General features: G+C 40.8%; 1 protein-coding gene and 1 pseudogene across 1 annotated transcript; both read left to right on the forward strand.

Annotated features, from left to right (window-relative positions):
- Positions 1-2,646: 2,646 nt before the first annotated feature.
- On the forward strand, positions 2,647-4,046 carry LOC109989046 (ecto-ADP-ribosyltransferase 4-like; annotated as a pseudogene).
- Positions 4,047-11,774: 7,728 nt separating this feature from the next.
- Positions 11,775-13,173, forward strand: LOC109989044 (ecto-ADP-ribosyltransferase 4-like). The gene is made up of 3 exons (XM_020640649.3): positions 11,775-11,916; positions 12,041-12,125; positions 12,442-13,173. Exons 2-3 carry the CDS (start codon positions 12,063-12,065, stop codon positions 13,171-13,173), a joined length of 795 nt encoding a protein of 264 aa, XP_020496305.2. The 5' UTR covers positions 11,775-11,916; positions 12,041-12,062.
- The last annotated feature ends 1,653 nt before the right edge of the window (positions 13,174-14,826 follow it).

The following is a 14,826-nucleotide window of genomic DNA, read 5'->3' on the forward strand; positions in this document are numbered from 1 at the left end:
TCGCTCCGTTACAGCTCCGCGTACCCTCGTCCGTCAACACCCACAAGCTGCGTTCTCAGAGCGCAGCACAGCCGGACAGCTGGAGTGTAGAGACAAAGAAACTCCCGCGGTAATTTTACACAAAAACACATAAGGTCATTGTTCTTAACCTTCAAAACGGAGTGTTTTAATCTGAACGTAAACCCGATGTTTTAATGTTGTTTCGGGGTCTGACAAATAATGTTACTGGAGATGTGAAACTAACAGTCCTAAAACATGAAAAAGATATCAAGAATTTAAAGTCACTAAATTTGGCTGATGGGACAAAGAAGAAGATCAACATGTTCCACAAAACTCTCACCTTGTGTGACAACAAAGGAGTTTGACGATTAATGATGTCACACGTGTTGTTAAGAGTGTGAAAGAGAGGGAGAGGCTGTGAATGTGTGAAGCACTCTGTGGGTGCCACTGGTTTCAGATATTTTCCTCTGCTGCACGTTTCCTATCAATAACCCCCCCCCCACACACACACACACAAACACACACACCTTGAAATGTGTTCATGTCCAGTTTGATAAATGAAACAAATTCAGCATAATTAATTTAGTCTGGGGTATCATGGTGCACATGTGATGATAATAAAATAAAGTGACAGCTGTGTTTACCAAAACTCTTGATGTAAATGTAAAATCAAAAAGTTTTGATTTGCAAAACACTGAAACTCCATGAATTAAAAATAAGGAAACATATCAAATGTTGAATCAGATATTTTTTGGTTGATGAGAAAAATCCCAAATGCCCATTTTGAACCCAATGCCAGTAACACATTTTAAAAAAGTCGGCACACTTTGTTGCAATATTTGTTCTTTTAAAAAACACTAATGCATTTTGGGAAATGTGGAGACCAATTTCCATGTGTGATGATTCAGGTCTGCAGGAAGGCCAGTTTATCACCCGGACTATTTTACAATGGAGCCAAGCTGTTTTAAAGAAGATATAGCCTATTAATCCTGCGAGGGGAAATGAACACTCTGAGGTTGAACATGCTTACACACACAGAGGCTGAAATACACACACATGCACAAACAGGATCGTATGGACATGCACTAATGGAGAGATGTCAGCGGTTGGGGCCTGGTGTGTGTGTGTGTGTGTGTGTGTGTGTGTGTGTGTGTGGGTTACAGTGCCTTGCTCACTGGGCTGTGCTCAGGAAGTGAACTGGCACCACTCCAGCTACCAAACCAATTTCCAGGTTTGGTCTGCACTGGGACTTGAACCGGCAACCCTCCGGTTCCCAACAGTCTGAGCTACTGCCGCCCAACATGTTACCTCATCATGTTACTCTCCTGATAATCAAATTAATTGTCAGCTGTTCCATCAGGTGACTTCTTTCAAGGTCAATGTATACCTTAGTTACCCCCGAGGGGCAATTTGCTTTACATCCGGCAGTGAATCTGAAATACACACAACAATAAATTACATACACCAAAGAATGGGGAGGGGATTTACATTGTATTGTTGAGGAGAAAAATGGTACCAGGGACAAATTAGTATTTAAATCTGTTGGTCCTGCATCTGGGCAAGATGGCAGCAGCTTGTTGCTCTGACTCTGTATAAGAGGGCGAGATCATCAAAACTAGAGCCAGCTATTTTACTGCACATTCTGACGATTTGCTCCAACCTCTTCCTATTTTTCAAGTTGACAGACCTGCAGATGAAAGAGAAGGTAAAAAGAGACTCAATAAAACAAGAATAAAACATTCTTATAAAAACACGATCGACATTAAAATTCCTCAGTTTTTGATAAAAAGTGAATATGCTGATATGCCTTTGCACAAACATCATCTGTGTTGGCTTCAAATGTGAGGTTTTCGTCAATGATTGTACCCAAGTATTTAAGTTCATTCACCACATCAACAGCCTGTCCCAATAATTGAGGTGGATGCTTCCTCCTAAAGTCAATAATCACCTCCTTGGTTTTAGAGATGTTTATTTCTAAAAGGAACATTTTACACCACTCAGGGAAGTCTGCCACTACTGGACCATGGTCAGACTCCTGCTGACAACTACCGAGTCACCTGCAAACTTGACTACGTGTCTGCCATCGTAATGACATTGACAGTCATTTGTATATAATACAAATAATAGTGGTGAAAGGACACATCCCTGGGGAGAGCCAATAGAAGATAAAAGAACACCAGATAAAACATTTACCTGATATTCTTTGATATTCTACTTCTACTTCTTTGACACATGTTGCTGGCATCTTTTTTTATTCCTCTCTCAAAACAACAATGACATTTCTCAGTTTCAACATTTGACATGTTTTCTCGCTGCTATTTGGGTTCTAATGTTTTGCAGTACATCTCATTCTGTTTTGATTTACAAAATTCCAATCTTTTTAGGAAATAGGATACGTTTTGCAGCTTGCACATATAGTTCACAAGGTGAATACTTCAAAAAATGAAAACATGCAGTAGTGTGCATTTCATTCTGTTAAAACATACAGTATCACAAAGTTGTCTGTCTACATGTTTTTGGTCATGCAGCTTACAGCAAAAACATTGACCACAAAACCACAATAATTTCCTATCACACTCACACCTTAAGACCTTCTACTCCACCCTCATTATTTGGAAATATATAACTGTTCATGTGCGTCGGAGGACTTGTGACCCGCCTGGTCACAAAGGTATATAAAGAGAGACCCATTGGGGTCCTGGTCATGTGCTGAGGACCAGTTGTCTCATTGAACCGTCTGTTTCAAAGAGCTCACAAAGTTTGCAGCATCATCTCTTTCGAAAGTCTGGTAAGTCAAGCTTTTGAGTACCATACTTTTTTGTAATTCAACCAATAGTTCAACAATGATTTTACCAACACTACAAACTAAAGTGAAGGTCATTTTATTGACTTGTTGTTTTGTGTGTTTGTAGAGTCTTAACACTTCAGAGAAACATGCTGACCTTCATTTCATTCTTCTTACTCTGCGGCTGGATGCTGCCTGCAGACTTCATGACGGTGAGTGAAGCATTTAAAAACCTGTGAGCGATCCTCAAATTTTTTTTAACTGTAACTGTTTTCAAGAACATGTCTACCACCCATAAGTATGACAACAAATGTTGGGAACAAATGTGTGCTTTAGATCGTAGGATTCTCAAAACGTATGGAGATAATCATCCACATTATTGGTGAATTGCTTCGATTAAACTAAGTGTATGCAGTCAAATGCATCAGTTATTCTGCTGCAGCATCCCCTGCACTTCTGTATTTCGTCACTAGGAGCCGCTGTAGTTGAACGACCTTGCCCTTCATTATTTTCTTTGTCTCTCCTCAGATCCGTTTCAACTTCCCTCTCCGAGAGAAAAACCAGGACATCCCGTTGGGTATGGTTGAAGATTCGGTTGATGACATGTACTTTGGCTGCCAGGAAAAAATGATGGAAAAAGTCAAGACCTACTACTTTAACAAAGAAATTAGAAATAGTAAATTTGAATATGCCTGGAATGAGACAACAAAGTGTGCTGAGAAGAAACCAAGGGAGGCTGACAAGGCTCTGACCAAAGACCACATGCATGCAATCTGTGTTTATACTGATAATAATATTTATGATATTTTCAACACAGCAGTCAGAACAGAAGCGAGCAAATACAGCTTCTCATTTCAGTTCCATTCCTTACATTTTCTTCTGACATCTGCCATACAGATCTTGAATAGCAATTACAAATGTCACACAACTTACAGACGCTGACAGAAGTTTGTTTTCTGGCAATGTCGGACAAATCATTCGCTTTGGTTCCTTTGCCTCCAGCTCTTACCTCAACAACTTAACAGACTTTGGTAATGAGACCTGCTTTAAAATCAAGACCTGTTCTGGAGCTTATCTGGGGGACTATTCTGCAATTGACGGAGAAGAAGAAGTGCTCATCCCACCGTATGAAACGTTCAAAGTAACTGAGAAAGTTCTCGGTAAGGGTAATTTTGGAGAACTGAACGACTGTAAAGTCGTCTATGTGCTGGAGAGTGCAGGCTTGAGAAGCAGACTGAATTGTAAAGCTGCGCTTCCATGAGTCCTCTGTGGCTCCTCAAAGAAAATCAACCAGTCATTTTTACTCTTTCTTACTTTAATCACCATGTATCGCTTCAAGGGGTGTCATGTCCATCCACAGATTTAGTTTTTTACATCTGTCAGGATTTTATTTGATTTCTTCGTATGATTATTTTAACAAAATGTAGTATTGATCAGAAATGTTTTAAGTTAAGTATATTCTTCTTCTATTGCCGTATACAACACCTAACAAAGGTTACCATACTATGAGATAAAACAAAAAGGTTAAAATGGACTCACTAACAGATCTGAGCAGAAAGAGTCTCTGCAGGCCCTTTTTGCAGATTGCATTTGTGTTCTGTAGTTAGTTTGACCCAAAGGTTGCTGCGTTAGGTCACTCCACAGCAGCAGTTAAAGTATTTGACTTCAGATTGGTGGGGAAAGGTTAAGGTGAATGAAAGCTACAAAACAGAAGAATCTCACATGATTTAGTTTTTTTTTCACAGACTGTAAGAATGACAGAGAAATTATACCTCTTGTGCCCATTCAAAATGCAAAAAAGGCATCATTATCTACCCCCGCTCCCCCCCCCGCTCCCCCCCCCCCCCTTTTTTGGCTTGCATGACGCCCCTGCTTTAATGGTTGATGTGTTGTTTATTTTTTTTGTAATAACTACTGTTTCTTGATTCTATTCATTAAACTTCTTGTTGCAAAACAACATTGGTTGTGTGCTCTCATTTCTCAGTTTCAAGACCACAGACTTTATAAAGAAAGAACAGCACAGCCCCGTGCCTCAAGTTCATCCAAAAGACTCCCCGTTTCCACCAAGCAGTCCAGTTTAGTTCGGTTCGGTACGGAACCCATTTACTGGCGTTTCCACCGTCAAAAGTTGGGAATGGATACCGCCATACTTTTTTGGTACCCTTCTGTTGGGGTGCCAAGGGTACCGATCCGACCCTAAATGGTCCCTTTTGTTTACTCTGTCCCGTTCTTCTTCTTCGTTGAACTTAATTATTAGCAGGCTACACTGTGTTGGGCTGCTATGCAGTAGTGTAGTAGTGGCTGAAGAAGTGGGTATACTCTTAATTTTCCCTGCAAATGTTTTTTTTTAGGTGACCAGTCCAGCAGAGGAAAAATGGCCTTTGTAATAAACAGTGACATGTGAGACTACTCATTCATACATTCAGCTAGTACGTACTAGTCAATTAGAGACAGAGTAGGGAGGGTCATCCCTTCATCATCATAGGAAAAAATTGCAGCAAACTATTGAATATAGTCAGTTAATCAATGTGTGAATCAGAGGAGATTTAGAATTGGAGCATACCACCATATGGAAGTTGGTCTGGCCTCAGCGCCCTCGAGCAAGGAACTAAACTCCCAACAGCTCTGGTGGGCTCCCTGTGTAGCAGACCTACTCTGATATGTCTCCACTAACGCATGTCTACAGATCATGTTTGTGTGTGTGTGTGTGATTTGGGCCTGTGTGTGAGAAGCATGTCTCTCTATAACAAAGAGAGATAGATATCTATCCATCTATCTATCTATCTATCTATCTATCTATCTATCTATCTATCTATCTATCTATATAGCCACTTGTGCAGGCGATGTTTTAATGCTGACAAAGCTTTGCAAAAGTATTCAACATACCCACCTTCTAGTAAGGCACGAGTCTCTTCATGTTTTAGTTTATTTCCTCTTACTGGCTCCTGACTCGAAATTTCTTTTACTCAGTTCTCACTCTGCAGCACTTGCCGGGGCGGCGTCTGTGTTTGGTCAGCTCACTGCTACACAAACAGAACCTATGGAGTGTGTGTGTGTGTGTGTGTGTGTGTGTGTGTGTGTGTGTGTGTGTGGTTGTGTGGGGAGACTGATGTTAGCATGTTTTGCTTGTTATGTGTCTATAGGCTATGCATTTGTGTTTATAGACTTGCAATGTTATTTTTCTTTTGCTTTCATTCTCACATTCTTGGGTCCTCCATTGCTTTGGCAATTGACTATTTGTATGCCTGTAAAATTAATACCCCGTGTTGTCCTTTGTGTCACTGTTTCACTTGTTTTGTTATCTCATGAATAAAGGAACTTTAACATCTGTCCGAGGAAGAAAGAATAATAATAATAATAATAATAATAATAATAATAATAATAATAATCTTTATAATCTCATGGCCTTAAAGCTGCCCGACTTTAGGACGTGCTGCAGCATCACCTGCATTTCTGTATTTCATCACTCGGAGAAACTCTTTGTACTATAGTTTTATGGATACGGCCGCTGTAGTTGAACGACCTTGCCCTTCATTATTGAGCGATTCGTTCAAAACGAACGAATCATCTGGGTGAACGAACTGAACTGAATCACTAACTGAAAAGAGTCGTTCATTTCTCAACTTCAGTTGCGCTCTCCTCTCTCCCGTCTCGTGTCTCTCTCTAGACCGCAAGAGTCTCTCAAAGCCTCCCTCTCCTTTCATGTCAGTGATATGTACTGACTGAACCAACAGGACGGAGTCGGTAGGGAGCTCTGTGTCACTAAAGCCCGCCCCTACTTCTCCCTCTCATGTCTCCAAAATTGAGGAAGTAGAAAATATATTATTTAACATTTAGGTGTTGCGAAAATGTATGTGCTTTTTATATCTGCTGTCAGTTTACAAACAGCTTTTATAGCCAACTTAATTTCACTCAGCTGACTGTTTTAACATCTACTAACCATCGTGTTTCAGTCAGTACTGTGTGTGTGTGTGTGTGTGTGTGACTGAGGCTGGTGACTCGCAGTCTTGCTCGTTCAGTTCGTTCACTGAACGAACTGAACGAGAGCTCCGACGTGAATCACTGAACGAACTGAGAGAAGGAGCGGAGCTCTCGTTCAGTGAACGAACTGAACGAGAGCTCCGCCTCCGAGTCACTCTCTTCCTCTCAGTCAGACAGTCAGTGAGTGATTTGTGTACTGAACGTACTGAACAAAACGGTCGGGGAAAATAAATGTGATTGTTTTAGCAGCTTTCAGTTTGCAAACTGTAGCTTTATCCAGCTAAATTCTCAGCTCATTGGCTTATTATTCACCACCGGCTGTTCTCAGTACGATCGCGAGCAGAACTAAACGTTTGGCCGTGTTTCAGCTTATTTCATTCTGATTCACAGGCAGAGCTGCAGAGAAGTACTGAACGATTCGGTGAACGAATCTTTTGAACAAATCACTTTACTGAACTGATTCTACTGATTCAGTACACTGAAAAGAACTGCTTTTCACATCACTATGTCCGGCTGTGCTCTCCGTGCTGCGGACTGAGAACGCAGCCGGTGGGTGTTGACGGACGAGGATGCACGGTCCCATAACAGACCGGAGCGGACACGCAGTGCACACATATCTGGTGGAAGTTTGCCATTTTTGGGCACCGGTAACTAGGGACATAGGTTACTACTCATCCTGATTGGTCAGCTGTCAGAAAGGCGCTTGATGTCACCCAGTGCTTTTCTGAAAAGTTGAAATAATTCAACTGAAAAAGGCGTCGGGTGCAGCACTTTTTGAAAAGGCGTCATCCTTTTTCATTTTACCACAGGCTTGTATGTAAAAAAGGCGCTGACAGTTGAAAAAAGAAGTCAAGTGTGAACACGGCCTTATTTTGTGGGAAAAAGCTGCTGACTCTATCTTTGAAAACACTCATTGCAAAGATGATTAAGGCCTGTGCAACAAAAATCCACTCTCTACCATACCTTTATGTAAAAATGTATGGTCTGTCTGGTGAAAATGAATATCCAAGTGAAAAAATAAGTGAGACACTTGTTTCTTTGAAGTCGGGGCTGCTCATAGGAAACAAAGTTGTGTTGACTGACTCGAACACAGACTTAACACCTCCAGCAGCTTCAGAGAAATAACGCACTTCCACCCAAAAGGTGGAAAGATTCACCAAACACTTATTCATAAAGAAACAATCATTGAGAGAAATGTTTACAGTTTGTGTTTTACTTTAATCTAAATAGTCTGTTGGTGAGTAAATATTCCTACACAGTTGGTTACCTGAAGGACTTACAACTATCACACAGCATCACAGCTGTAATTTGTTTCAAGGTTTGTGGCTTCAGGCGCAGATGGCCAAGCGATATTTGGACTTGTGATTTTTGCGCCGAAATGTATTATAGTCACGGGTATTGGGGTAGCTGGCTGTCTTGGTTCCAGGCAAACATCAAATCAGACAAAAGCCCTATGATTGAAGCCTATATTGCATTTAATTCGGCACCAAAACGGCATCAAAAAACAGAAAAAAAGGCAAAGGTACAAGACTGTGTTCATCACAGAGCCATCGGAGCCAAGGAACTACCCATCCCACAATCCATTGTGAATGATATTGTTTCTTCTTAAAAGTAACTTTTGTCGTTGTTATAGTGTTTATACTGTTAATACAAGTGTTGTACTGTCTTGTAGTTTGTCTTTTGGAAAATATAAACTACATTCATGATAGGGTTATCAGTACATATCGTCTTAGCTAGCCTGCTAGCAAAACTTATCTGTTCGCATATGGCTCCGATTTGCGGGATAAATTGCCATGGTAACAGAAGGCTCAACTAATCAGAGACGTCTCGCTGTGGTGCCATGAGCTTAGTTATTTTCCCGATATCTCTTATAAATCTTGTTTTTCTTAAAACAAAGTGGATATCATGCGACCTTGTGTCTCCTACAGGAACATATACCATCGCCATATACCTACCTTGGATGGTTATGACATAATGGCTAATAAACAAATCTTCTATTGCAAAAATGAACGAGATGTTTACTTCCGGAAGCACACTGTTGAGCCCTATAACGGTAAGACTGACAATGTTTTCTGTTACAGTATGTTCTTCTCCACACCTTTTTTAATGAAGATGTACTTTTGTACTACTCTTAATTAGAGAGACAGGACAGGGGATAGAGTCGGAAATCAGGGAGAGAGAGTGAGGAATGACATGCGGGAAAGGAGTCACAGGTGGAAATCAAACCCAAGCAACAGCTTCTGTTCATGTAGTATGCAAATTAACCACTATGCAACCGGTGTGCCACTTCACCACTCTTTTTGTTGATATTTTGATTCTGTTGAACTAACATTACCAAGAACTTCCACCAGATACATGTGCAATGCATGTTCGCTCCGTTACAGCTCCGCGTACCCTCGTCCGTCAACACCCACAAGCTGCGTTCTCAGAGCGCAGCACAGCCGGACAGCTGGAGTGTAGAGACAAAGAAACTCCCGCGGTAATTTTACACAAAAACACATAAGGTCATTGTTCTTAACCTTCAAAACGGAGTGTTTTAATCTGAACGTAAACCCGATGTTTTAATGTTGTTTCGGGGTCTGACAAATAATGTTACTGGAGATGTGAAACTAACAGTCCTAAAACATGAAAAAGATATCAAGAATTTAAAGTCACTAAATTTGGCTGATGGGACAAAGAAGAAGATCAACATGTTCCACAAAACTCTCACCTTGTGTGACAACAAAGGAGTTTGACGATTAATGATGTCACACGTGTTGTTAAGAGTGTGAAAGAGAGGGAGAGGCTGTGAATGTGTGAAGCACTCTGTGGGTGCCACTGGTTTCAGATATTTTCCTCTGCTGCACGTTTCCTATCAATAACCCCCCCCCACACACACACACACAAACACACACACCTTGAAATGTGTTCATGTCCAGTTTGATAAATGAAACAAATTCAGCATAATTAATTTAGTCTGGGGTATCATGGTGCACATGTGATGATAATAAAATAAAGTGACAGCTGTGTTTACCAAAACTCTTGATGTAAATGTAAAATCAAAAAGTTTTGATTTGCAAAACACTGAAACTCCATGAATTAAAAATAAGGAAACATATCAAATGTTGAATCAGATATTTTTTGGTTGATGAGAAAAATCCCAAATGCCCATTTTGAACCCAATGCCAGTAACACATTTTAAAAAAGTCGGCACACTTTGTTGCAATATTTGTTCTTTTAAAAAACACTAATGCATTTTGGGAAATGTGGAGACCAATTTCAATGTGTGATGATTCAGGTCTGCAGGAAGGCCAGTTTATCACCCGGACTATTTTACAATGGAGCCAAGCTGTTTTAAAGAAGATATAGCCTATTAATCCTGCGAGGGGAAATGAACACTCTGAGGTTGAACATGCTTACACACACAGAGGCTGAAATACACACACATGCACAAACAGGATCGTATGGACATGCACTAATGGAGAGATGTCAGCGGTTGGGGCCTGGTGTGTGTGTGTGTGTGTGTGTGTGTGTGTGTGTGTGGGTTACAGTGCCTTGCTCACTGGGCTGTGCTCAGGAAGTGAACTGGCACCACTCCAGCTACCAAACCAATTTCCAGGTTTGGTCTGCACTGGGACTTGAACGGCAACCCTCCGGTTCCAACAGTCTGAGCTACTGCCGCCCAACATGTTACCTCATCATGTTACTCTCCTGATAATCAAATTAATTGTCAGCTGTTCCATCAGGTGACTTCTTTCAAGGTCAATGTATACCTTAGTTACCCCCGAGGGGCAATTTGCTTTACATCCGGCAGTGAATCTGAAATACACACAACAATAAATTACATACACCAAAGAATGGGGAGGGGATTTACATTGTATTGTTGAGGAGAAAAATGGTACCAGGGACAAATTAGTATTTAAATCTGTTGGTCCTGCATCTGGGCAAGATGCAGCAGCTTGTTGCTCTGACTCTGTATAAGAGGGCGAGATCATCAAAACTAGAGCCAGCTATTTTACTGCACATTCTGACGATTTGCTCCAACCTCTTCCTATTTTCAAGTTGACAGACCTGCAGATGAAAGAGAAGGTAAAAAGAGACTCAATAAAACAAGAATAAAACATTCTTATAAAAACACGATCGACATTAAAATTCCTCAGTTTTGATAAAAAGTGAATATGCTGATATGCCTTTGCACAAACATCATCTGTGTTGGCTTCAAATGTGAGGTTTTCGTCAATGATTGTACCCAAGTATTTAAGTTCATTCACCACATCAACAGCCTGTCCCAATAATTGAGGTGGATGCTTCCTCCTAAAGTCAATAATCACCTCCTTGGTTTTAGAGATGTTTATTTCTAAAAGGAACATTTTACACCACTCAGGGAAGTCTGCCACTACTGGACCATGGTCAGACTCCTGCTGACAACTACCGAGTCACCTGCAAACTTGACTACGTGTCTGCCATCGTAATGACATTGACAGTCATTTGTATATAATACAAATAATAGTGGTGAAAGGACACATCCCTGGGGAGAGCCAATAGAAGATAAAAGAACACCAGATAAAACATTTACCTGATATTCTTTGATATTCTACTTCTACTTCTTTGACACATGTTGCTGGCATCTTTTTTTATTCCTCTCTCAAAACAACAATGACATTTCTCAGTTTCAACATTTGACATGTTTTCTCGCTGCTATTTGGGTTCTAATGTTTTGCAGTACATCTCATTCTGTTTTGATTTACAAAATTCCAATCTTTTTAGGAAATAGGATACGTTTTGCAGCTTGCACATATAGTTCACAAGGTGAATACTTCAAAAAATGAAAACATGCAGTAGTGTGCATTTCATTCTGTTAAAACATACAGTATCACAAAGTTGTCTGTCTACATGTTTTTGGTCATGCAGCTTACAGCAAAAACATTGACCACAAAACCACAATAATTTCCTATCACACTCACACCTTAAGACCTTCTACTCCACCCTCATTATTTGGAAATATATAACTGTTCATGTGCGTCGGAGGACTTGTGACCCGCCTGGTCACAAAGGTATATAAAGAGAGACCCATTGGGGTCCTGGTCATGTGCTGAGGACCAGTTGTCTCATTGAACCGTCTGTTTCAAAGAGCTCACAAAGTTTGCAGCATCATCTCTTTCGAAAGTCTGGTAAGTCAAGCTTTTGAGTACCATACTTTTTTGTAATTCAACCAATAGTTCAACAATGATTTTACCAACACTACAAACTAAAGTGAAGGTCATTTTATTGACTTGTTGTTTTGTGTGTTTGTAGAGTCTTAACACTTCAGAGAAACATGCTGACCTTCATTTCATTCTTCTTACTCTGCGGCTGGATGCTGCCTGCAGACTTCATGACGGTGAGTGAAGCATTTAAAAACCTGTGAGCGATCCTCAAATTTTTTTTAACTGTAACTGTTTTCAAGAACATGTCTACCACCCATAAGTATGACAACAAATGTTGGGAACAAATGTGTGCTTTAGATCGTAGGATTCTCAAAACGTATGGAGATAATCATCCACATTATTGGTGAATTGCTTCGATTAAACTAAGTGTATGCAGTCAAATGCATCAGTTATTCTGCTGCAGCATCCCCTGCACTTCTGTATTTCGTCACTAGGAGCCGCTGTAGTTGAACGACCTTGCCCTTCATTATTTTCTTTGTCTCTCCTCAGATCCGTTTCAACTTCCCTCTCCGAGAGAAAAACCAGGACATCCCGTTGGGTATGGTTGAAGATTCGGTTGATGACATGTACTTTGGCTGCCAGGAAAAAATGATGGAAAAAGTCAAGACCTACTACTTTAACAAAGAAATTAGAAATAGTAAATTTGAATATGCCTGGAATGAGATAGCAAAGTGTGCTGAGAAGAAACCAAGGGAGGCTGACAAGGCTCTGACCAAAGACCACATGCATGCAATCTGTGTTTATACTGATAATAATATTTATGATATTTTCAACACAGCAGTCAGAACAGAAGCGAGCAAATACAGCTTCTCATTTCAGTTCCATTCCTTACATTTTCTTCTGACATCTGCCATACAGATCTTGAATAGCAATTACAAATGTCACACAACTTACAGACGCACAAGGAGTTTGTTTTCTGGCAATGTAGGACAAATCATTCGCTTTGGTTCCTTTGCCTCCAGCTCTTACCTCAACAACTTAACAGACTTTGGTAGTGAGACCTGCTTTAAAATCAAGACCTGTTCTGGAGCTTATCTGGGGGACTATTCTGCAATTGACGGAGAAGAAGAAGTGCTCATCCCACCGTATGAAACGTTCAAAGTAACTGAGAAAGTTCTCGGTAAGGGTAATTTTGGAGAACTGAACGACTGTAAAGTCGTCTATGTGCTGGAGAGTGCAGGCTTGAGAAGCAGACTGAATTGTAAAGCTGCGCTTCCATGAGTCCTCTGTGGCTCCTCAAAGAAAATCAACCAGTCATTTTTACTCTTTCTTACTTTAATCACCATGTATCGCTTCAAGGGGTGTCATGTCCATCCACAGATTTAGTTTTTTACATCTGTCAGGATTTTATTTGATTTCTTCGTATGATTATTTTAACAAAATGTAGTATTGATCAGAAATGTTTTAAGTTAAGTATATTCTTCTTCTATTGCCGTATACAACACCTAACAAAGGTTACCATACTATGAGATAAAACAAAAAGGTTAAAATGGACTCACTAACAGATCTGAGGAGAAAGAGTCTCTGCAGGCCCTTTTTGCAGATTGCATTTGTGTTCTGTAGTTAGTTTGACCCAAAGGTTGCTGCGTTAGGTCACTCCACAGCAGCAGTTAAAGTATTTGACTTCAGATTGGTGGGGAAAGGTTAAGGTGAATGAAAGCTACAAAACAGAAGAATCTCACATGATTTAGTTTTTTTTTCACAGACTGTAAGAATGACAGAGAAATTATACCTCTTGTGCCCATTCAAAATGCAAAAAAAGGCATCATTATCTACCCCCGCTCCCCCCCCCCCGCTCCCCCCCCCCCCCCTTTTTTGGCTTGCATGACGCCCCTGCTTTAATGGTTGATGTGTTGTTTATTTTTTTTGTAATAACTACTGTTTCTTGAGTCTATTCATTAAACTTCTTGTTGCAAAACAACATTGGTTGTGTGCTCTCATTTCTCAGTTTCAAGACCACAGACTTTATAAAGAAAGAACAGCACAGCCCCGTGCCTCAAGTTCATCCAAAAGACTCCCCGTTTCCACCAAGCAGTCCAGTTTAGTTCGGTTCGGTACGGAACCCATTTACTGGCGTTTCCACCGTCAAAAGTTGGGAATGGATACCGCCATACTTTTTTGGTACTCTTCTGTTGGGGTGCCAAGGGTACCGATCCGACCCTAAATAGTCCCTTTTGTTTACTCTGTCCCGTTCTTCTTCTTCGTTGAACTTAATTATTAGCAGGCTACACTGTGTTGGGCTGCTATGCAGTAGTGTAGTAGTGGCTGAAGAAGTGGGTATACTCTTAATTTTCCCTGCAAATGTTTTTTTTTTAGGTGACCAGTGCAGCAGAGGAAAAATGGCCTTTGTAATAAACAGTGACATGTGAGACGACTCATTCATACATTCAGCTAGTACGTACTAGTCAATTAGAGACAGAGTAGGGAGGGTCATCCCTTCATCATCATAGGAAAAAATTGCAGCAAACTATTGAATATAGTCAGTTAATCAATGTGTGAATCAGAGGAGATTTAGAATTGGAGCATACCACCATATGGAAGTTGGTCTGGCCTCAGCGCCCTCGAGCAAGGAACTAAACTCCCAACAGCTCTGGTGGGCTCCCTGTGTAGCAGACCTACTCTGATATGTCTCCACTAATGCATGTCTACAGATCATGTTTGTGTGTGTGTTTTTTGTGTGTGTGTGATTTGGGCCTGTGTGTGAGAAGCATGTCTCTCTATAACAAAGAGGGGGGGGGGGGGGGGGCACATCAGCAGTGCTCAGGAAGTACACTCAACTGCCTTGCTTGTTGACAAGCAGCGCCTCTGCCGGCAACCCTCCGGTTCCCAACAGTCTGGGTTACTACCGCCCAACATGTTGCCTCATCATGTTAC

Source organism: Labrus bergylta, chromosome 1 (genome assembly GCF_963930695.1).
Source record: "Labrus bergylta chromosome 1, fLabBer1.1, whole genome shotgun sequence".
Classification (NCBI taxonomy): domain Eukaryota; kingdom Metazoa; phylum Chordata; class Actinopteri; order Labriformes; family Labridae; genus Labrus; species Labrus bergylta.